This window comes from Acanthochromis polyacanthus, chromosome 5 (genome assembly GCF_021347895.1).
Source record: "Acanthochromis polyacanthus isolate Apoly-LR-REF ecotype Palm Island chromosome 5, KAUST_Apoly_ChrSc, whole genome shotgun sequence".
Taxonomy (NCBI): domain Eukaryota; kingdom Metazoa; phylum Chordata; class Actinopteri; family Pomacentridae; genus Acanthochromis; species Acanthochromis polyacanthus.
The window spans coordinates 35,156,268-35,178,977 of record NC_067117.1 but is presented as its reverse complement, the minus strand read 5'-3'; the positions used below and the strand labels follow the sequence as shown (position 1 = coordinate 35,178,977).

At 40.4% G+C, this 22,710-nt stretch overlaps 2 protein-coding genes across 6 annotated transcripts; both read left to right on the top strand.

Moving 5' to 3' along the window:
- The first annotated feature begins 101 nt into the window (after positions 1-101).
- pfkfb2b (6-phosphofructo-2-kinase/fructose-2,6-biphosphatase 2b) lies at positions 102-11,599 on the top strand. Of its 5 annotated transcripts, XM_022191191.2 has the most exons (17): positions 103-275; positions 634-776; positions 1,364-1,489; positions 2,224-2,320; positions 4,019-4,085; positions 4,282-4,356; positions 5,751-5,807; positions 5,945-6,069; positions 6,308-6,515; positions 6,730-6,876; positions 7,511-7,615; positions 7,823-7,952; positions 8,044-8,106; positions 8,188-8,252; positions 9,027-9,194; positions 9,846-9,868; positions 10,534-11,599. In XM_022191191.2, the coding sequence occupies exons 2-17, from the start codon at positions 692-694 to the stop codon at positions 10,601-10,603; spliced, it is 1,611 nt and encodes a 536-aa protein (XP_022046883.1). In that variant the 5' UTR covers positions 103-275; positions 634-691; the 3' UTR covers positions 10,604-11,599. The 5 variants fall into 5 exon arrangements, 4 of the variants coding, with proteins under 4 accessions (XP_022046886.1, XP_022046882.1, XP_022046883.1 ...); XR_002595574.2 differs by having other exon boundaries at positions 102-275; positions 9,027-9,868; XM_022191194.2 differs by lacking the exon at positions 9,027-9,194 and having other exon boundaries at positions 102-275.
- A 1,131-nt stretch (positions 11,600-12,730) lies between these two features.
- On the top strand, positions 12,731-20,482 carry yod1 (YOD1 deubiquitinase). Its single transcript, XM_051947817.1, has 4 exons — positions 12,731-13,025; positions 13,825-13,973; positions 15,976-16,188; positions 17,027-20,482. Exons 3-4 carry the CDS (start codon positions 15,981-15,983, stop codon positions 17,722-17,724), a joined length of 906 nt encoding a protein of 301 aa, XP_051803777.1. The 5' UTR covers positions 12,731-13,025; positions 13,825-13,973; positions 15,976-15,980; the 3' UTR covers positions 17,725-20,482.
- Positions 20,483-22,710: the final 2,228 nt, after the last annotated feature.

The following is a 22,710-nucleotide window of genomic DNA, read 5'->3' as shown; positions in this document are numbered from 1 at the left end:
CACGACTCTGTGCAGTGGAGTGTCCTGCTGTAGATCTATTATCAACGTTACGGTAGAAGGGGAAAAAAGAAATCTGACGTACAGGCACACCTCCAGCTTGGAAAGACACCAGCCGGCCGATCAGGCACATCAGCACCAAGGAAGGACAGGCCGAGCAGACTGGCTCCTCACTCCGCGGCGGCAGACGCAGACTCCCGGTCCGGAGAACCGACGTTGCATCCGCAGAGAGAGGTGTCCCAGACAGACACGACTCTTTATATTCGCCTTCCGATAAGGTAACAAAAATACAACACTGAATATAAAATGTGTTCAGTGTGAGCTCTATGTGATGCGGATTATGCTATAAATCATTCCGGAGTGAACTCGGTCACCCCGCTGAGATTAAAGGACATCACTGCTTTTCTCTCTCATGGTCGGTTTTGTAAATACAATGCTTGAAGCCAACCCTTTTTCCTTTTTTTTTTTTTTTTTTTAAGAATAGATGATGTGGCAATGCCTTTTCTCCTCATCCTTACATCCTCACTTTGCAGCCCATGTTGCCAGGGATTCATGAAGCCACATCCATCTGTGTGTGCAGAATTCTCTCCCGTCTCAGACATGCAGATCACAAACTACTTGATTTCTGTGTTTCAGACCAGCTTGATGATGATCCTGTGAGAGATTTTGAATTGAGCTCCAGCAGGATTTCAACATGTCAGGCACTCAGAGAGACAATGGCCCTGCAAACTCAACAGAGGCCAAGAAAACAGACCTGAGAATGCATGAGAAGAAATGCTGTAAGTAGACTTGAGATTTCTCCACAATTAGATTTGCACAAGCTCTAAATCTCCAGGTGCACCAGTAACATAACACCTTGTATTATTTGACTGAATTTGGCTTACAAAGAGCTTCTAAATCACCTCTGTTACAGGGAAGCCTCTTCATTTAGGCTCCAACCGACAGAAGACACTTTTCAAGAGACTAGAATCTCTCCCTGTTGGCCAAAAAAAAAAAAAAAAGATAAAGAACGTAAATTATGACCAGTGCTATAAAAATACTATATGTGACACCTTCTGGGCACATTTCTTTAGAAGATTGCTTTCCTCTCCCAGGATGTTTCCTCTTTTAATTTCTTCTGATAACTTCTTTGAACCCAGTCCACAGATGATATTTGTGTCCAAAGAGACACATTATTTTTGTCCAGTGCACACATGGCCTAGTTATTATTATAGCAACAAAATGCATTTTTGATTTTGTTTAATGAGGATATTCATTAGTTGTGATGAAATCCAGTAAATTCATGTCTATTTGACCTTCTTTCTCTGCCTGTTACTTGTTATCTTTTGTATGACAGTTGATTAAGGTGCATATTTCTCCTGTGCAGCGTGGGCTTCTTATATGACAAATTCTCCAACTGTGATTGTAATGATCGGACTGCCTGCAAGAGGAAAGACCTACATGTCAAAGAAACTCACACGTTACCTCAACTGGATCGGAGTCCCGACCAAAGGTAGTACATGAAACGTGGCATTTCTGTTTCATTACATTTCAACTCACCCCAGCTGTAAATTTAAAATTTAAAATTTCAAACAATCGGAACGTCTAGCTATGAATGTCTGAATGTTCTTTGCTACGTGTGTTCTATATTTAACTGTTCCTATACAGCACAGTGCATTGTAGCTATATATAGTATAATATAGTGTAGTATTTTAAATTTAGATTTTGATCCTAATTTAGGCCAACCTGGCACAGATCAAACTGGATCGTACCCATAATTCTTAGTGCAGTTAAACATGATATTTTAATCAGATTGATGACGTTTATCAAGCCAGTATATATTCATTAAACTTTATTTGCTTTCAATCCTTCTTTGTATTGCTGTAATTTTATTTTATTTTTCTAATAAAAACTCTCAGACCCGAGGCTCTTGGGAAAAAGGTTTAATCTCTTAAAAAGCAACACAAGAGTTATCCCCCTACAAGACAGAGGCACATACCATCAATATTGCATACAGAGCAAATAAAAGAGTAGCAGAAACACTTGTGAGGGGAAAGATTGACAACCTCCAACTACAAGATGATTAAAATATTTGCACTGTACATTAGTGTATCCCACAATAGATAACCTATTGAATTCAGTTGAACTGTTACTATTTTAATTACATATAAGAACTCAGATGCCTTCAGATATAAAAACCAGCAGCATGAGCAGGGCAAAGGTTAATGTCATGTCTTCATTTTGCAGTGTTTAACTTGGGCGTGTACCGCAGAGAGGCTGTCAGAGCTTATAAGTCCTATGATTTCTTCCGTCACGACAATGAGGAAGCCATGAAAATAAGGAAGTAAGTCAGTCCTTACAAGGGATATTCACATATTATCTAATAGTATGAGCAGCTATAATATCTCCACTGTCGGAGTATCACATTTCTTCCATTCAGTTGGTATTCTGCAGCCTCCACTGCTGCATCAGTGACTAAGCTGTTTTTTGGCCAGCACTCAATATCCAGCCAGGGTCAGCCCAGTGTTCACACAACCTAAAACACACACACACACGCAAACACAACATGCATGATAAAGTCTGTCCACCAAATTCTTGTGGTTATCCACTCTGAAGCAGTGCCGAGGTCTCAAAGAAGATTAACAAAGAATATAAAGGCCTCTCTCCCTCGTGGTATTTTCTGGTAGTAATTGAAATGGGGTTTGCCGTTCACGGCTATCATGAAAATGTGACAGGCTCCTGACAGCATCCCAGTGCTGAATTGTGACCTAGATATTAAACAAGCTGCTGCTGTCACTCTGAAGCTGACAGAAGCTCTCAAGGGTGTTGCATGGGCACCGATCCTGGGTCAAACTGTAGCTGTAAATAATTCTGAGAGTTTGCTGAGTTTTTTTTTTTGTGTGGAAATTTTCAACTGGTATGGCTTAGAAGAGTAGTTTGATATTTTGTTAAAATGTTTCTTTGGAGTTGGATGAGATTCGGAGATCAGATTTTTGAGGTTACTGCACTGAAGAGCCCATTATTGTCTCAAATCTAAATTATTTCACTGAGATCAAGAAATTGTTCAACATATGGGGTATTTAAATGATAAGATTGACGCTGCCCTGATGTTTGTCCAGTATTGTATAGGTTTACTATCAGCAACCGCTTAGCTTAGATAAGCATGAAGACAACAGACAAGGGGAAACAGTTAGCTTTGCTCTGTCCAAAGTAATAAAATCCACCTTTTGGCAACTCCAGTCTCTAGTCTGGATATATTTTAAGTTATTGTAGCTTTAAATTCACCCTACACACATGAGAATAGGCTGCACAGTGGATTAGTGGTTACCACCTTTGCTTTGCAGGCCGGGAAGGCATGTCCCAGTCTTCCTGGGATCTTTCTGCATGGAGTTTGCATGTGGTCCCTGTGCGTACTTGGGTTCTCGCTGGGTACTACGGCTTCCTCCCACAATCCTAAAACATGCTCAGGTTAATTGCATGTTTGTCCATAGGTGTGAATGTGAGTGTGATTGTTTGTCTGTGTATGTAGCCCCAGACTCCAGCCGACAATTAAGCGATGGATGGATGGGTGGACATGAGAATAGTATGTCTGCTCTGCAAATCCCAGCCATCTTCCATCCCGGTAGATTTAATCAACCAGTAAAAAAACATGACTATGACTCCACAAGTTTAGTTCCAAGCAAAACTGCACATTACGATCTTTGGATTGTCAAACCTGTAACCAAATTGCTGCAGGTGGTTTAAATGCATTTTTTAGCAGCTCAGTTGAAATTCTATATACCTCTGACCTATTGAGCTGACAGCAGAAATCTTAGAAGTGGCTACCCCATTTCCTTGGCATAACAAACACCACAAGCTTAAGATGAGAAAACTGTTTTTTTTGTAATCCAAATGCCATGTAAAGCCCTTACACAGAGATACAAATCTATTTTAGATCACCGGTAAACTTGGAGAGCAAATAAAAAACATAACATTTGACACTGGAATGTAAATTGCAGTGAGTGTGGCTTTCAGTGAATGAGGTTTGCTGTCTCTCCTGCAGGCAGTGTGCTCTGGTAGCTCTGCAGGATGTGAAGGCGTACCTGACGGAGGAGGGAGGTCAGATAGCAGTGAGTCGTCTCTTTGCCTTTATGTGCCGCTGTTTCTCTGTTGGCCTCAGTGTTGATGCTGGCTCATTTCCACTCCTTCTTAAAAACAATGTCTAGATCAGAGACCCATCAAACATTAGGATAGTCATAATCCTGAACTGTCCCACAAGCATTTTACCACAGAGAAATCTTTTCTTTCTTTTTCCTCTTTTGTCAGGTTTTCGATGCAACAAACACAACAAGAGAACGACGAGACCTCATTCAAGCTTTTGTGAAGGAGAATGCTTTCAAGGTAAAATGGCATGTCATGTGTCTAATTGTAAAACTTTCTTTGTTCATTTTGGCTCATAATCCTCGGCGTAGCAGAAGGTGCATCACATATTTCACTGTGTCTCATTAAAGTATGAAGAAGTTTGATCCGCCACGAGCACACAGGTAGATAACAACTGATTTTGCACAACAGACATATCAGGAAGATGGCTAGAGCTTAATATTTTGAAGAAGTCGTATTTCCCAGTTGTATGCATACATCACAGTTTATATTCAGCCGATGCTTTTATCCAACGCGACGTACATCTGAGAGTACATCCAACATATGGTAGGTAGGCAGGGTAGCACTATAAGCCTTGTCTCACTGGACAATTGCACTACGACTGGGATTTGAACCACCAATCTCCCTTGCCACAGTCCTTGGTGCTAGTCACTGAGCTATCCAGCTGTAGAACACAATGAAAGAAAACAGTATGTGATTTGGAACGCAGCCTACGCAGCATTTGCTGAACAGCATCAACTGTAGCCATGTTAAATCAAACTTTTGCTGTCAGAGGAAGGTTGTTTCTTTAACTCTTATAGACGTAGTGCAGAAGGAGGAAAGGAAACCTGCTCTGACCCGTCATCGTGCTGTGAACAAGTGCACATTTGGACATGTTGTACATACTGTACATGTACATACTATTATTAGGGTTAGGGTTATTGACATTTACTGTCTGGTAAATGTTTTCAACACATGAAAGTAAATGTGCAGGGATAATGAAGAAATATTCCAAAACTTCAGCTTTTCAAGTGGAAAGAAAATTCACCATATATGTTAGATGACAGCAAGATCATACAAGATATCATACAGTGATGGGCAGCATAACGAGGCTAGCTTTAGAAAATAGTTTAATATTTTGAGAAATACACTTACTGGCTTTATTGCTGTGTTAGTTGCCAAGATCAATTATCATTCTCATATCCGTCTGTTCCATATAAAACTACAGCTTTGCTTAGTCTAGGTCAGCACTTAAGACTGGGACCAAGTAGAAACTGTCTCTGTCTGAGGGTAATGGAATCTGCCTAGGAGCACCTCTACAGCTCACCGATTCATCTATTACATCATAATCGTGTGCCATTTCCTGAGGTGCAATATAGGTTAACAAGGTGCATTTTTTTGCTGAGGTCAGTGGCTCCCAGTAGTTTTGCAAACAGGCAATAAAAGGACAATGTCAGACCCAAGCAGATTTCTGATGAAGTACATGTAGTAATGTCCCTGCTCATCTGTCACAAGCAAGCAAAGAAATGCATTTCCCAAAATGCCCACCCTTTCCTTTAATGTCTGACTAGGAAACTTATGTAACGTAGATTTAATTGTCAGTTTCAGGAAGGTTTAGTGTAAGCTGATCCTCTGAGTTGCCCCTTTTCCAACAGGTGTTCTTTGTGGAGTCAGTGTGCGACGACCCAGAAGTCATTGCTGCTAATATTCTGGTATGATCTCAGGTCACCTTCCTAGCTTTAAGCTTTGACTGCAGCCTTTCATCTGGGTCAAACCCATAATCTATTAATATTCACACTGTCTGCTCTGCCTGCTCACATTATATGAATGTGTTGCATACCTGGAACAGGAAGTGAAAGTGTCCAGTCCAGACTACCCAGAGAGGCACAGAGAGAGAGTAATGGATGACTTCCTGAAACGAATTGAGTGCTACAAGGTCACTTATCAACCATTAGATCCTGATGACTATGACAAGTAAGAATTTTTCAAATCTCAGTGCTTTTCTTTAAGCAGATACTCTTATATTTCTTTGATTTATCCAAATCAACAGGAAACAAATACTACCGTACCACTCTTCTAAAGTTTTTTTCTTTTAAGCAAATGATTACCAGTATATTGGAATTTTGGGAGATTAGATTTGTAGTTCAGAAAAGAAACACTAGATGGTGACAGTAACATTTAATTCACCTACATGATTCACTGGTACCTGCAGGGACCTCTCATTTATCAAGGTTATAAATGTGGGTCGGCGTTTCCTGGTGAACCGGGTGCAGGACTACATCCAGAGCAAGATTGTCTACTACCTCATGAACATCCATGTGCACTCTCACTCCATCTACCTGTGTCGGCATGGAGAGAGCAACCATAACGTTGAAGGGCGCATTGGAGGAGACTCTGAGCTCTCTCCTCGAGGGAAACAGGTTTGTATTATAATCCTGATTTTATTAACTGCAAAGCCAGGGACGTCTGAACGGGAATCAAAGAGGAGGAATAATTTGAACACCTGAGTTATGACCTTTCTTTCCTTTAATCCTCTCGCTTTCCTGCCTCTATCCACGGAACAAAAATCTAATGAAGCAGAAATACCATTAATAATGAACAGACTAAAACTTCTGTCTGTCTCTCACATCCCAGTTCGCCCACGCTTTGCATGAATTCATTGATGAATACAAGCTGTCGGATCTGAAGGTGTGGACGAGCCAGCTGAGGAGGACCATCCAGACAGCGGAGGAGCTCGGTGTGCCTTATGAGCAGTGGAAGATCCTCAACGAGATTGATGCTGTCAGTACGCTGTCATCTAACCTCTCCAACCACACCGTTATAAACAGTCATTACAGTTTCATGGAGCTCCGGTTTAGACAGGAACTATACGTTCCATGCGCTTCTCAGACAATCAGTAGAAAATGTGTCAGTGCAGAAATAGGAATTACAAAACCACAAAACATTTCAGCTCTTTTGATCCTTTCCAAGCACAAAGAATTGTCCTAAGGAAAAACAAAAGCCTGATGAAAACCTCTTTGAAAAGATCCTGGTCACAGTTAGGGATATGCTATAATTAAAGCACTTATTCAGTAGTCAGAGTGCATCATCAGCTATGTAGTCAGTCTGCATTTTAACTAATATGCTCAGCTAAGCACAGGTTTTGTTAAAACTTCAATTGTATGAAGCATTTTGTTTACATCCTTGGTTAATTGTATAGTCTTCCTTTAGTTGATTTCTGTATTCATGTTTTCTTAGGCACTAAACTTGAAATATTTCTCTTCACCTTGATTGTGTGCAGTGAAAGAGCTTCACTGCACACAATCAAGAGAGAGTAATGGATACTACTCTCTCCACAGTGGATCAGTGTGGAGAGGACAGCTGCTTTTTATTTGTTGTATGATATGAGAACAAATATTTTGTTTTCCTTTCCCAGGGTGTGTGTGAGGAGATGACCTATGAGATGATCCAGGAGACATTCCCAGAGGAGTTTGCTTTGAGGGACCAGGACAAGTACCACTATCGCTACCCAGGAGGAGAGGTGATCTGAACTACTCCACATAATTACGTGTATTTTTACAAACTAAATTTGTCTAGATGGTTGATAAGTCAGGCCTCTATGGTTGGTGTCGTTCCATCAGATCATCAGCTCTCTTTCTCTAACAGCGTTGTTGTTGCCGCTCCTCTCAGCATCTAGTGCTATTATTATGAACATGTTAGGCTGAAATGATCTCTTCTCGCTCATTAGTCCTACCAAGATCTTGTCCAGCGTTTGGAGCCGGTCATCATGGAGTTGGAGAGACAGGGCAACGTGTTGGTTGTCTGCCACCAGGCTGTGATGCGCTGTCTCCTTGCTTACTTCTTAGACAAGGGTGCAGGTCAGACAAGCACAAACCTACACACAGATACATGCAGCAGTTCACTCAGGAAGAGAAGGATATATTATAGACTCTCTTTTTCAATCCACAGATGATCTTCCGTATATGAAATGTCCGCTCCACACAGTGCTCAAGCTCACCCCTGTTGCGTATGGTAGGTCTTTACCTAAACATAAGACTGTTACCACGCAACAGAAGAACAGAAGTTAAAGTTACTTCATCTTTTATCTCCTAGGTTGTAAAGTGGAGATGTTTTATCTTAACGTGGAGGCAGTAAACACACATCGAGACCGGCCTCTTGTAAGTTGCACCAAACAAAGCTGAATATATCACATTTCTGCATAAATGTGCATTCAGCATTGTTGAATTAGAACTTTTATTATGATCTTATGTGCAGAATATGTCTTATTATTTACTTTCACTAAATTAGTCAGTGAAGGTCAACATCAAATTCAAAGTCAAACAGACTGTTGTTTGTTGTGTCTTGGTTCAGTAGAATTGCAGTGCAATCACACTTTATCCCCTATCTGTGAGGCTTTGCTTCCTTAACTCCTTTCTGTTATTCCCCTCTGTATGTTTAACCTTAATTAATTAGCCTGGCTTGAGCTGTGAGGCTCTGAATGTTAAGTGAGACATTATTTTTGTTATATTTCACCTTGATTGAAGCCATGGCTGAGCATGCTACCTTGCTTGGCTGAACCAATCATTGCCATTACTCTGGTTGTATCCTGATAGTCAGATTATAATACTGTGTATTTGAGCTGTAAGTCCCATTTGAAATCTGTCTTCTTTCTACCACAGTCTGCTCTCTTAATGGAAGCAGGTGTCTGTCTGTCCTGTGCCATCAGGGCTGTACTGTCACTGTTCGTTGATGTTTTATATTGTGTGGTAGAATAATACGAATGGAAACAGCTTTTTTCCCTCGCTAAAATGGCTTCAGATTTCTAACTTGTTGCTGTGGATCAGTGTGGAGAGGACAGCTGCTTTGTTTGGCTGTCTCTCATCAGGTGTCCCCTGATGTTGAGTGTTCCAGACCTTTTTCCTTAACACCTGCGGTATTTCATCTTCTACCAGGGTAAAATCCCGAAGGACTCTGCTATCATACATCGCCGGAATAGTTACACCCCCTTGTCCAGTCACGACCAGGTCAAGCGTCCCAGGCTCTACAGTGCAGGCAACCAGCCCTGGCTACCGCTTGCCCCCACCCCATCGGCTCTGATGCCAGAGGGACGGCAAAGCCAAGTTAGTGATAGACTCACAGGCTTTCCCTCTAAATCTGTCACCGTCAGCTGTAATCAGTCACCTCCCACCGTAGCTGTAGCCCTGTGTTTGGTATTCCTTTGCCTCATTTCTGGATCCTCTCGATGATTTAGTGTCTGTGTTGCAACTGACGTACATGAAATCCACCCTTCCATCTATCTCTTTCTTTCAGGGCATATTTTGAGACTTGAATAAGTTTCTTTGTTCTCTATGCGTTGTCTCGCATGAGCTCTGCTTCACTACCGGGCTGTGTCCAGCTTGAATATGCAGAACAGCATGCCTACTCTTTGCTGAGGGAAGCTCCTTTTGGAGTTAATTGGACACAAAAGACACACAAACATCAGAGATGTATATATACAGTACTTTATTACAAATGATCATGTACACATAATAAACCAGAAAACACTAGATGAAACTTTGTCTCAGTGTAACATAATACAGCAATTCCCATTGTTAAGGTGGTGAAAGACATATTAACCACTTCAGAGAGAGAAAATGTGAAAATTTTAATATGCATATTCATATTTGTGTTGTGTATTTGTTGGCCTTGCATTGTTTGTACAGTGCCTCAGTCCTACTCCACATTTCTATCTATCTCTCTCTTTCTCCACTTTCTCCAAACTTGTCTTACAGACTCGGATAGGAAGCGGTTGTCTGTGAGTATTTGGGAGACTTAGTACATGTAGCCAATCTTTCATTTTCTTTCCCACATTTCAACTCATGTCACTGTAACTCATGTCAATATATGTTGTCACAGTGGTGCGTCTTTTTTATGGTTTTCAGTCTTTCGGTTTCTCTAACCGTTAACTACCTTTGCACATTGAAACTTCTTATGAACTTTGTTTTATCTTAGCCACCTTATCAGGAGCACTATCATTTATTGAATATTTCGGACTTAATTAAATGACCTCAATAATGAAAATGATTTCAATAAAACTCTATGAGGATAGTACTGCAGACACTTAAATATATTTTAAAGTGAAGTTACAACAAAAACAAAATGTGCTACTTAGTTTACATTCATTAAACATATGTTGTATGAATAATAAATTGTGCAGATCTAAGGCTGGTTAGGCCATTGTACAAGATTATGATTTGGAGGAAATCATATAGAAGGTCAGAATGTGATTTATAGTGAATCACTTACTGAAGACATGCCAATGTGAGTGTTTTTACCTTCACTTCAGACAAAGGCCTAATTTTCCTAGTTTAAACTTGAGACTCCTGGGCTGCCAGGGAAGCTATTAGTTTTGTCAAACAGGATTTGGTGCTGCAGGGAATTGACTTGTGAATGTCAGTGACATTTTCTTTTTTCTTGAAGGAGTCCCTGTGTGAAGGAATCGACTTTGACAGCCCAGACGAAACTAGTGGCTGTGTCCGCTTCTGAGTGAAGATGAGATCCTCATGGCACAATGTGGAAAACGTCTGGGTTCAACCATGAATCAAAAGTTAGAAGTACACGTCTTGCTCAAACAAAGGACAGTTTCTTTTCAAATGAGGTCACTTATGCATGAGATAACACGTTCTTATTTATCTCAAACTCTCTGTCTCTTCTCTGCATGCTGAGGCTTTGAACTGGAAACCTTATCATTAGTATCATAAATACTTCTGCATGTGCGCCAAACAAAATCAGTCAACCAACAGAAGATATTGTATTACAGAACTGGCAACTATTTCTCTGTGTAAATACTGCAATGCCTTACTGAAGTTATGCATTATGATGAAAATCAACTTCCACAATTGCAAATGGAACATGCTATAAAGTAGATGCTGTAAAAATATTTTTTTATAATACAAATCCAAGCATATATTATACCGTATATACAAACGATCTGTAGATGTGATTCTTGTGAAATGTATTCCTCACCCATCATCTGTTATGTCTTAATTTGAGAGTATGTTAGTCAAGTTCTGTCAGAAATTTGCTGAAATTTCTCCATCTGCTTTGGAAGCGTTCTATGTTTCTGTGTTGTTAGAAAATGCATCACATTGCTGGATATACTATACACTAGCAGCAGGTAGAGAAATTTGAAATCCTAATGTGTTACTCCAGTGTTAATTGTCACAATGAACACTAAACCCTAAATGTTCATCTATTGTTCCTCTTGCCTGTGTATTCTGGGAAGAGATGTTGTGCAACACAACTATATGTTTGATATGTTAGCTATTTTTTGTCATTCGTGTTCATTTGATCATACTGGCAATGAATGTGTTTTAATGTATTTTTTCTTCCAACAAACAGAATCTTTGCATTTCATGTAATAACAGAGAGTGGTCCAAGATTAAGTCTATGACTCTGTAATGTTTGACTGTTGATAAGTTATTGGCCTGCTCAAAGCAGCCTACTGTGCCTTTTAAGCAGACAATAAACATGAATTTTGAAGGAACATGAGCTTTTTTGTTTGTTTTTTGTTTACACTTTCTGACAATGGAAGAAATACACATACAATATTGCTGCTTGTCTCATCTTCCACAAGGATTAGTTGAACACTTTTACAAGTTATTTGTGATCTTCATTTAGTAGTTTTTTATTTATGCAAAATTGAATCATACCAGAACTGAGTGTGATTAAATTGCAAGCTTTAAGGTTCATAGCTATGGGGACACATAGAGAGAACATCTTAACAGAAAATTAAGTGATGCAGAGGAAATACACAAACATATTCTGAGCCCTGGTGACTAAACAGTGTAAAGTAGTTGCATTTTGTTTGCAGTAACATAAAGACAGATGAGCTAACATGACTAAATTTTTCCTCAAAAATAGTTTCTCTAAATGAGCTTCATGAGGTCATCATCTGAAATGGTTTTCACTTCACAGGTGTGCCTTGTCAAGGTTAATTTGTAGAATTTCTTGCCTTCTTATTGGGGTTGGGCCCATCACTTGTGTTAAGATTAGGGTTATTTGACCAAGAAGGAGAGTGATGGAGTGATGCGTCAGATGACCTGGCCTCCACAATTACCTGAAATAAACTCAAGAGTGAAGGCAAAATGGCCAACAAATACTCAGCATCTCTGGGAGCTCCTTCAAGACTAGACTACTGGAAAACCATTTCAGGTTCTATCTCATGAAGCTCATCGAGAGAATGCCAAGAGTGTGCAAAGCAGTAATCAAAGGAAAGGGTGGCTATTTTGAAGAATCTAAAATGTAAAACATGTTTTGACTTATTTCACCCTTTTTGTTAACTACATAATTGCTTATGTGTTCATTCATAGTTTTGATGTCTTCAGTGAGAATCTACAATGTTAATAGTCATTAAAATTTTAAAAAAAAACTAAATGAGAAGGGGTGCCCAAAGTTTTGACTGGTATTGTATGTTGTGTACAATGTACACTGCAAACATCAATCTATCTCAAACACTAAGTTCCATCTATTAGAGAATCGACGGTACAAGCGCGGCTTTCTCAGCAGAGAGCGTAATGACGTAATACGGACGTACGGTGACGTACTCTATTCACCTTATTCAGGAAGTGAGGCAGGGCGGCGCCATTTTTGAGATTAACTTCCGGTTGACCGTCTTTACACTACAACAACATCGAGTCCTCTCGCTACTGTAGCTACTTTTAACTGTTCTTTTAAGCGATTTTAACATGTTTGGCATCAATTGCGCTGTCCGTGGGTACCACAACAACTGGGGAAAGATGAAGCTTTCTCTCTCTCAGAATTGTTTAGAGCACGGAAAGGTTCGATCTGAATGCTGCGGACCAGCTCATGGCTATGTAAACACACAGCTTGCATCGGTCACTGTCAGCGCAGCAACAGCGATTCTACCAAAGTTCAGTTTCCACTAAAGACCTAGCTATGCCATCAGTGAGGTAAAAAGATACTCTCTGCTATTTTGAAACGTTGTTATGACTGCGGTTTGGTCAGAATCAGTTTTTGTTGCTCCAGGGAATTAGCATTAGCTTGTGACAGGGCTAATAACCCAGTAAACTGCAGGAGCTGTTTTAGAAATGACAATAACAACCTCCGTTTGGACAACCACATCATATATACATGAATCAAATAAAGTTTTATTCAAATCAACATACCTTCCATAATATCGCAGCAGCGTGACTGCAGGACCGTCCCAACCCAGCGATACAGGAGCATCCTGTGGTCTCCACCACTCCATCAGCTGTCACCAACACCCACGCCATGTGTGTGGAGGTACTAGCCTGACTCGGGCTGACATTAGCTTTAAGAAACGTATATTCCCGTTCTTGATCTAATAGAACAGCGCCGACTTTACCACTGTGCAAATATTCTTCTTCTTCTTCTTTTTGTTTAATGGCAGTTGGCACGCAACTTTAGGTGCATTACCGCCACCTTCTGGAATGGAGTGTGGGGCAGGAAGGCCCCAGCAGCCCTTAAACCCTCTCTCTTAAACCTGTTCTTTCCATAAATAAAAGCCTGTGCAAATATTGATAGGCTTCAGTGCTCTTATAATTCCTCATAGCTGAGCGTTCAACGCCAAGAGACAACACGAAATAGTTAAAAAAAATATCGCCATACATGACTTGTGGCCACTTTTTCATGTCATCCTCCCACTCTGTAATAAGTCGCGGATGCGGCAGACTTGATCCATTTCTGTTTTTAAAGAGGTTTCCGTTTCTTCCCACATCACTCTCTCAGTTGTAAACACAGGCATGATCGAGTTACCGGAAGTGCTACTCAAAACAGGAAGTCCCGGAAAATGGGCGGAGCTGAATAAGGTGAATATCAGTGTCTCTCACTGGGCGTTTATTGTTTGAGGCAGGAGGCAAGGCTGCAGTCAACGGCAGGTAAGACAACAAAATCGCCTAGCTCGCTGTCGTGTCACTTTATATCCCTTGCTGTGTGTAGTTTTGCCAGTAGACAAGTAATGGATCTTATCCAGGGTTAAACTGATGCGAAGACCCTGAAACAAATCTGTCCGATGAGCGCCAAGTTAATGTGCAGGTTAGCTTGCTAACGATATGGTTAGCTGCTCCCGTCAACGTAAATTTGTCTGACACCGGGCGACTGTGTTTGTTTCACACATTTCCAGGAAAACAGTCTCTAACACACTGAATATTTATGTAGTTATAGTGACCGCTTGCTCTGTACACTGCTGAATTATGTTTCTTAACAGGGAGCTGCTTGTTTAGCCCGCTGTCTGGCTGAGTTAAGTCGTCAACGTCAACTGACAGAACAAAGAAACTAAAACAAAGCAATGTCGCTGTCAGGAGTTTCCACTCTACTGCTATTCATCAGCAGTTTAATTGTAACGCCAGGCCTGTTTAGATAATGGTATTATGATATATGTACCAGCACAGTGTAGAGTACTCGACATCTCTTTGCTTCATGTGTAGCAGTGGCTAACAAATACCATTAGCCGTTCATAGCCAGTGTACATGGTGAAGCAGCGGCTAACGTAAATAACTATTACAGCAAGACAAGTCCTCCACCAGTTTTTGCTTTGACTGAGCAGCGTGCAGATTGCTGTAAGAATAAACTGATGCCTAAATGTTCAAAGTTCGTTAAATCGTTTGGAGATGAGCCTATGTGTGTTTCAGATAGCTGAAGTTTTTGGGTCATAGTGTTTTCAGAAGTAAATCATCCGGTGGTGGTGGTTTGAAAACCCACCAGGTTGTTTAGCGACACTTGGGTTGATCTGAAGTCATGCTCTTTGTCACAGTGGTGTTTTCAAATGGACAATCTGTTTTGCAGTTATTATGATAAGAGACACAGACCTGGGCTAAGGGGCTACTGCACCCAAAGACTGCCATTAACTATGGATTGCCATTATTGATTCATCTGTTAATCAGTTATAGTACAGACACAACAGTGGAAAAAACTATCACAGTTTAGTCTCAGGTGGACAAAACTAACAGATAACGTTTGTTTGTCAGACAATATTTAGCAGCTGAAACAATTAATTATTAAAACAACTGCAAATAATTGTTTCTGTTGTTCATTGCTAATCTGTTTGACCTCACCTCCTCTAGCCTCACTTTGTCCCTCATACGTATTCACATTTTTTACATTTACAAATTTGGATTGATGAATTCACTTATAATTTTAGTTCAAGGTAAACTAAATTGAGAGCTTTAGAAAATGTAGCTTGTTGTTTAATGCAGCTTGCTGCATTTTAGATATTTTAATGATCCATTAGATATAGATGTCAGCAATCCTGCATCTACAGAAAAGAAAATGTTTAACACTTTTGTCAATTTTAGGCCATGTTTTAATGAAGGTTAATATTTCAGAATCAGCAGTAATCTTAAGCAGTCCTAATGCACTGTATGCTCTTAACTATTGTCCTTAAAATAGAGAGTTGTCAGACACTATGTAACCATTATTATAAACAGTTATGTTTGGAAAGCTCAGACTTTAAGAAGTGAGACAGCTGTACTAGCAGCTGGACAAAAATCCATCTATTGAGTCAACAATTTGTCAATAAGCCTTTCATGCCATCCCTGTCTACTTTTGTACTACAGCACACTTTTTGTTTTTAGGATTATATTTTTAAAATTTTAAATGTCTTGAGTCAACAAACAACATCACATTAGTGTGCACAAGCTACCACATTTTTCAGTGTGTTTCAAACCATTAATGGGGACCCTATTATGGCAGTAGATACAAGAATACGGCTGCATATGAATGGGATCGGATATATTACAGTTACGGTTTTAAAGTCATATATAATCAGATAGCTACCTAATACAGTTTCTTGTTAACAACTGAACCGACCTTATGGATGAGTCAAGTTCTTACCAAATGCTTGCAGTTACACAAATTTGATATTGTATGTTTTTTTTGCAGGCAGGATGTTGCGGCTTCGCTGTAAGACCAAAAATGGAAGCCACATCATGCAGGGCTTGACCCATCAGTCCTGTGTGCAGGAGCTGAAGAGTAAGGTGGAGGAGCTGACTGGTATCCCCTGTGACGTGCAGAAAATTATGGTTGGTTATCCACCCTCGAGCCTTGATCTTCGAAACGGAGATGCTCACCTCAAGGACTACCCCATCAAATCAGGTATGACGTCAGACATCCACCATGTGCAGATGACTTGGACCAAATTCCCTCCATTTATTATTTAAATGACTATTTTTAAGAACATTCCCAAATGTTTCCTTAGGATGTATCCAGTGGCGGAATACAACAAAGTGCTTTTACTCATGTACTGTACTTATTACAAATTAAAGCTACTTGTACTTTCCTTGAATATTTTTCATTTTAAGCTACTATATGCCATTACTCCACTACATTTGTCTGGCAGCATTTCTTATTGGTTACTTTTTTAGGTTACAATTATTCATACCTTTCCCATCTAGTCAAAACCACACATCTCCAAATTGGGTTGACAACATGCTTCTACTTCTTATGATGAATAAACTACTAAAATTATTGAACAGTAAAATAAAGTTACTGTTTTACTTAAGTAAAGGATTCTAATGCTTCTTCCTCCACTGGATGTAATTTGAATATAATGACTGCGTTTGGAGTAAATATCCTGAATTACACCGTGAAAAGTTATTTCTTGATTATTCAACAAAGCTGAAAAAATTTCTGTGTTTATTTTTTTGTCCTTCAGTACTGTTGAGACCCAAACTGAACTTACATCACCTTCATTGCATTGGGGTAGGCATAGAAATAATGGAATATCAAAACCATGGAAACCTGCTTTTATTATAATTAGATGAACTTACTCTTTACCTGCATTTGCATTTAGATTGATATTTCAAATATGTGCTGAAAGAAATCACACAAAAACAGATAGCTATAAACAAGGTAATGTTTGTCCTCTTCCCTTGTCAAACCCAAGTCTGGCCAGGATGAACAGTGTTGTGTCATTGGTGTGTCATCATCACAGGAGACACCCTCATCGTGGAAGAGGAAAAAAACAAGCCAAAGCCTCAGGATCATCCCATAGTGACTAAAGCACCACGCCTGGAAGCCTCACCTGTGCTGGCACGTCGAGTGGTCCCAGCTGACAACTCCTGCCTCTTCACTAGTGTTTATTATGTGGTGGAAGGTGGTATGTATGACCCTGCTTGTGCCCCTGAGATGCGAGGCCTTATTGCCCAGATAGTGTCGAGTGATCCGGCAGCTTACTCTGAAGCGGTGCTGGGAAAAACCAATGAGGACTACTGCTCCTGGATAAGGCGCGATGATACCTGGGGAGGAGCCATTGAGGTGTCCATCCTGTCCAAGTTTTACCAATGCGAGATCTGTGTGGTGGACACTCAGACAGTCAGAGTAGATAGATTTGGGGAGGATGCCGGCTACCACAAACGTGTGCTGCTCATCTATGACGGCATCCACTATGACCCGCTGCAGAGAGAGATCCCCGGCTCTGACGCCCCACCCCAGACTATCTTCTCTACCACAGACGACGTAATCCTGGCCCAGGCCCTCGAGCTGGCAGACGAGGCTCGCCGCAAGCGGCAGTTCACAGACGTTAACCGCTTTGCGTTGCGCTGCATGGTGTGCCAGACGGGCCTGGTGGGACAAAAGGAAGCTCGTGAGCATGCCAAGGAGACAGGCCACACCAATTTTGGTGAAGTGTGAAAGTTGTCTTGTGTTTTCTCTCTCTCACAAATACAACCACCACCAACCCCGTGCCCCTCGTCTGGCAACTCTGTTGGTCTGTCTGCTTGTGTGATCCTCTACCTCACATTATTATCCAGCGACATCTTTGGAGAATCTGCAGACACGGTGTTCAGCCTCTAACCTGTTCAGTATTACTTTTGAACTGCTGTCAGTTCTTAAAGTCCGAAACACTACTGCAGTGCTCTGATGTCATTAAACCATCATGTAGGTCTATTTAGGGATGGTTTCAAATCTGTTTTACTGGATCAAGTAAAATATGCAAGCAATTCTTAGGATTTGTTTTGATTTCTCATCAGCTGGGTTGCACTGACATCAACCAAATGGTGACTGATGTGTGGTCTGTTAGAAAGGGCACCATTTTTCCATGATTGAACCTGTGTTTGATTGAAGTTATGTGTGATAAAATGCTACTATATGGCTCTAAATGGAGTTTAAAACAACCACTAAGAATTATTTGTGCTGTGATGTGATCCTGTTCACTGTTGTCTTAAATGCAACACACCAAGTCTGACTGTTATTCATCCTGTTGGTTATGTAGCACGTTTTTTCTATTTCTCTTGTGAACAGATTTCGGAGATTCTTCCAATATTTCGATAATTTGGTTAATCGATATAGATTTCTGCTAGTTATGACCTCTCCAGGTTGGGCCAGAAGATAATATGATGATGTTTTCAGGTAGACTCTCAATTCACGATCTGAGTCACAATTCTCTCCGCTGAATTAGTAGAAGTCATGCGATAACATCATCAGCTTTGCAAATGGTCTTATTTTTGCATAAGATCTGCTTTTCACAGGTGTTATACAGGTCACGTCATTCAGGCTGCCATGTGTAAGTATTTTATTCAGAAAGTGAAGTCTCTGCTAACCACCGAGCCCAGTCCATGCTGCCTTGTGTTCCCCTACCTGTAGGCTGCTGGATCGCTGTCGTGTTCAGCTGCAGACAGACTCGACCTCCTTTGTCACGGACCGTTGTCAGCTGTTTGATCATGGGTAAATTTTGTGGCGTCCTTGTTTTGCTCTGCAGCCTCGGTGAGCTTGGCGTAGTGGCATGTGAACCAGTTCTCCACCTGCTGCAGATTCTGGTTGGAGTGGCCCTCCAGTTTGCAGGAGAACAATGAGTACTGTCAGTCCAAGATGGTGCAGGAGCAGCACATCTGCAGAATAACAAACTTATTGGAGAGGCGACTGAATGATTTCAAGTACCACCACTACAGTGACCTGACCAACATGAAGTAGCATGAGGTGGGACAGGCTGAGGCTAGCTGGTTAGCAGTGACAGACTTTAAAAATAGAATACTTCAATGTAGCACCATTAATGTCGTGATTTGTACGATTCCTGTGAAAAACTGAACATTGCCTAATTAAAATCATCCACGATATAAGGTCATCAGATCGCCCACCCCTAGACATCCCTCTCAATTCATTTAGCTGTGGCCGTTAAGATTGACGTTATGCATCTGGAAGTACAATGTCATATAGAAAATTGTGGTCCAAAATTAGCCTAATGGTGTAAGTGGACCTTACTATTTTTTATTTTTTGATGTTGCAACATCATTTATAGTGAGTTTGTTTGAACTTTGACAAAAAAAATTGGAGTAATGGTGCTGCAAACGACACATTAAACTCTGTAGCTGCATTCTTTTTTTGTCATGGGTACGACAGGTTTTCAGGTGTGTAATTTTTAAGTCTCGCTCACAACTTTCAAATGTTCCATGCTGTAAGAACTCGTCTTTTTAAAATCCTTTTTCCATTTAAATTGCTGCATATTTTGAAAATCCTTTCAAGTGTGATACTGTTTGTCTGAGTGTAATGAATCGAGGTGACTGGTGTATTGACTAGAACTCTGCAATGAATGTGAGGCGCACAGAGAGGGATCCGGTCTGCCCACTTAATGCATTTACTGTTCAGGTACGGTCTAGATACAGATCATGTCCTTAGCTAATCAGTGTTAACCATTTTCCGCATCATTTCAGATTTGTCGCTCTAAGTTGGGTGTTTGAACTTTAAGTAGACACATTTTGGGTTAGTATGTAGTGCATGTTGTCCGAACGCTGTCACTCTGTTCCACTGTATGTTTTGCACAACTGGAGCATGTTCTCATATTTTAAGGTAAATTCAGGCATCATCTCTGCGCTAATTCCTTTGATGCACACCGCCTACAAGGATGAAGCATGCACTTATCTATGTTAAATATCAGGTCAAATAATGCTTACTTGGAGCGGTTGTAGGTTTTTAAATCAAAGCTCTTTTTATTGTTGCCTTGCATTGTGCAGGAGCAGGAATTCTTTTACATTTTTATTGGCAATATTTGTCCTGAGTTGTTGCCAAAAACAATACGCTTGACATTGGAAAGATTGATTGGAGCTTCTTTCAGAATTTCTCCGTTTCAGATTCAGATAAGTGGTGGGACTAAATGACAGGCAAAGCAAAAATGTCGAATTTTCTTTTCTTTTCTTTTTTTTTAATTTTTGGAATGTGAATTGCTATGATTTTTTTTCTTCATCTGTTACCGTAGGTAGTTTATATGATTTTAACAGTGCTCATGGATTAATCCGCTTGCATAAAGGTGAAACTATGAAATGGCTTTGTTGTATTTTGTAATTACTAAGTTCTCATGACTAACAATAACAATGAATGTTGCACACAAAGCACTACAGAAAAACTGGATTTACTTGATTTTTTTCAGTGTTGTCACAAATAAAAGTTATAGCCAACAGTGATGTGTATGAGTCATTTTGTACTCCTACTTTTCAGTCCTGCAAGAGAATTGGATTGCTCAAGGTTTGCAGTTGGTCTGTATTGTTAGACTAGTTGTTAGGTGATCTCAGTTACACTCCTCAGACATTCTGCAGGATGAACATGAGTGCTGGCATCTTCTTTGCTCAGTTTTTCGCTGACAGACCCCAGGTTGTTGTTGTTCTTCAGGTTTTTGAATGTTTGTTGGAGGGGTCTTCCCTCATTCTCCCATGTCCTGCAGCAGTCTTGATATTGGCTACAAACACTCAGCAGCCTGCCTCAATTTGTCAGACCTTCTCCTTCCAGCCATGTTGTTGTTTAAGTTGTGCATCGACTGCGATCTCAGCGTACCTCAGCTTCTTGATTTTGCAGGCCTCCTCCGCTGCATCCTCCCAGGACACAAGGTATGCTGGCATCATTTCAGTGAGGAAACGGAGCCTCTGAATTCACCATTTTCTAGCTGCCCACTGTCTAGTCTGAATTGGCCCTCATCTTACTGGACAAGTGCTGTTGCTGGCCAAAAGTAAGCTAAGGGATGAGCATCCAACACTACTGCACATCATTGTAGCCCCTAGTCGTGTTTTAATAGTGCTGAAATCAGGCAGAGGGAGCATGCGAGGTCTTCTCTGTACCACTGGCTGAGATTCTTGGGAGACATCAGGACATCATAGACAACCCTAATGGCAAAGCTTCCACTGAAAGGCTCCGTCATTCACAGCTCTTTACAGGATGTCTTTCTTGATGGAGCAAAAGCCTTTGTTGATGTTTCTGCCTCCTTCTGCCATTGTGTCTACTGCACCACAAGCCTGCATCTCTAAGACAGAGGGGCCTTATTTCAGGCCGTTCTGCTGCCCCCAAGGCCAAGACTGATCTTCGCATGCTTGCTGAGTCTTTCCTGCTGGAATGCATTTCCTCCCAGTATCCAGGATGGGACGCAGCTGGAGCTTCTGATTAATCACTCTGCTCTATTAGTATCATCTCAGAAAACAGACGAAATGTGAGGCATGGGAACAGTCATTAATGTGAATGTTTAGGTAGTTTTACATATTTTTGTTCCAACGCACTGTAAAAAAAAAAAATGATTTTTTTTCTTAATTGACTTGTTTTACAGATTTTGCCTGTTTTGTTACTTGCATATAATATCCAGAAAAGTCCCAGAGAGAAGTAAAAATGTACATGTTGACTCTAAGGAAAAAACACCAAAAGTGTACATAATGTCTAATGGTACTTTGTTCTGTTACAGTTGTTGACCATAAAATTACACAGTTTAATGTATTTAAATCAGTTAACTGTTATTTTACAGATGTGTGCCTATAATTTTACCATTTTTGCACTGTTTGAACATTACAGTACATTTGAATCTTGTTTGTCGTATTATTCTGACAACAAAGTTTGCTTTTACAGTGTAGATACTAATAGAAAGTAACATATAAACTCATAGTCCTTTGATAACTCTTTCGATCGTGATACTAATTGTGTCCACATCACACATTTCTGCAACCTTTACTGACGATACTTTGCCACTGTAAATAAACCCCACTTGGCAAACAACCCTGATCCTCGGCCAAGATTGTGGGATTACACTATCTTTGTTATTTTAAGGAACATTTACCCGTTCCTAATAGGATTTGAGATTTGTCCACCCACTGTTGGGCCAACTGAAGCAGGTTACTCTGCAATGCAGAAGCCATGATAAGAGTCTCACTTACATGTAATACTTACAGTTTTCTTTTGGGTATAAACTATGTTGTAATTATGGGTCATTCCATCTCAAGTCAACAAATGGCTCCAGCAGCACCATTTCTGATTTGCATTATATTCAGTTTCAGTGTGCCATTAGGTCCCAAAAGAAGATAGCAAACAGGTTTTTGGTCATATGTGTACACATTTTGCTTTTACACCCAATTATAAGGGGGTAGGTTTCGGCCTAAATCTGATAGCCGTCATTCAGGTACATACTTCAGAGGTCCATAATTCTTGGAATGTGCAAGCTAGAAGCATGAAATTCACAGGAACATTTCATTTTTCACTGCTAGTTGCAAAACAATCATGTTTTTAGCCCTAGTCTGAGTGTGAAAAATTTTATAGAGGGTGGAATTCCTGAAAAAAAAAAAAACGAAAATCTTAATTTTGCCCATGTTTGAAAGGCCTCTGTATGCCATTTTAATCTAAAAAATATCAAAACAGCATTTCTTTCTTTAGTATAGG

Excerpts from the sequence above, each read along its gene's own strand:
- pfkfb2b (XM_022191190.2), top strand. The coding sequence starts at position 692 with ATGTCAGGCACTCAGAGAGACAATGGCCCTGCAAACTCAACAGAGGCC. Across the intron at positions 5,808-5,944 it reads TCATTGCTGCTAATATTCTG|GAAGTGAAAGTGTCCAGTCC; the intron begins GTATGATCTCAG and ends TACCTGGAACAG. Across the intron at positions 6,877-7,510 it reads TCCTCAACGAGATTGATGCT|GGTGTGTGTGAGGAGATGAC; the intron begins GTCAGTACGCTG and ends TTCCTTTCCCAG.
- yod1 (XM_051947817.1), top strand. The coding sequence starts at position 15,981 with ATGTTGCGGCTTCGCTGTAAGACCAAAAATGGAAGCCACATCATGCAG. Across the intron at positions 16,189-17,026 it reads GGACTACCCCATCAAATCAG|GAGACACCCTCATCGTGGAA; the intron begins GTATGACGTCAG and ends TCATCATCACAG.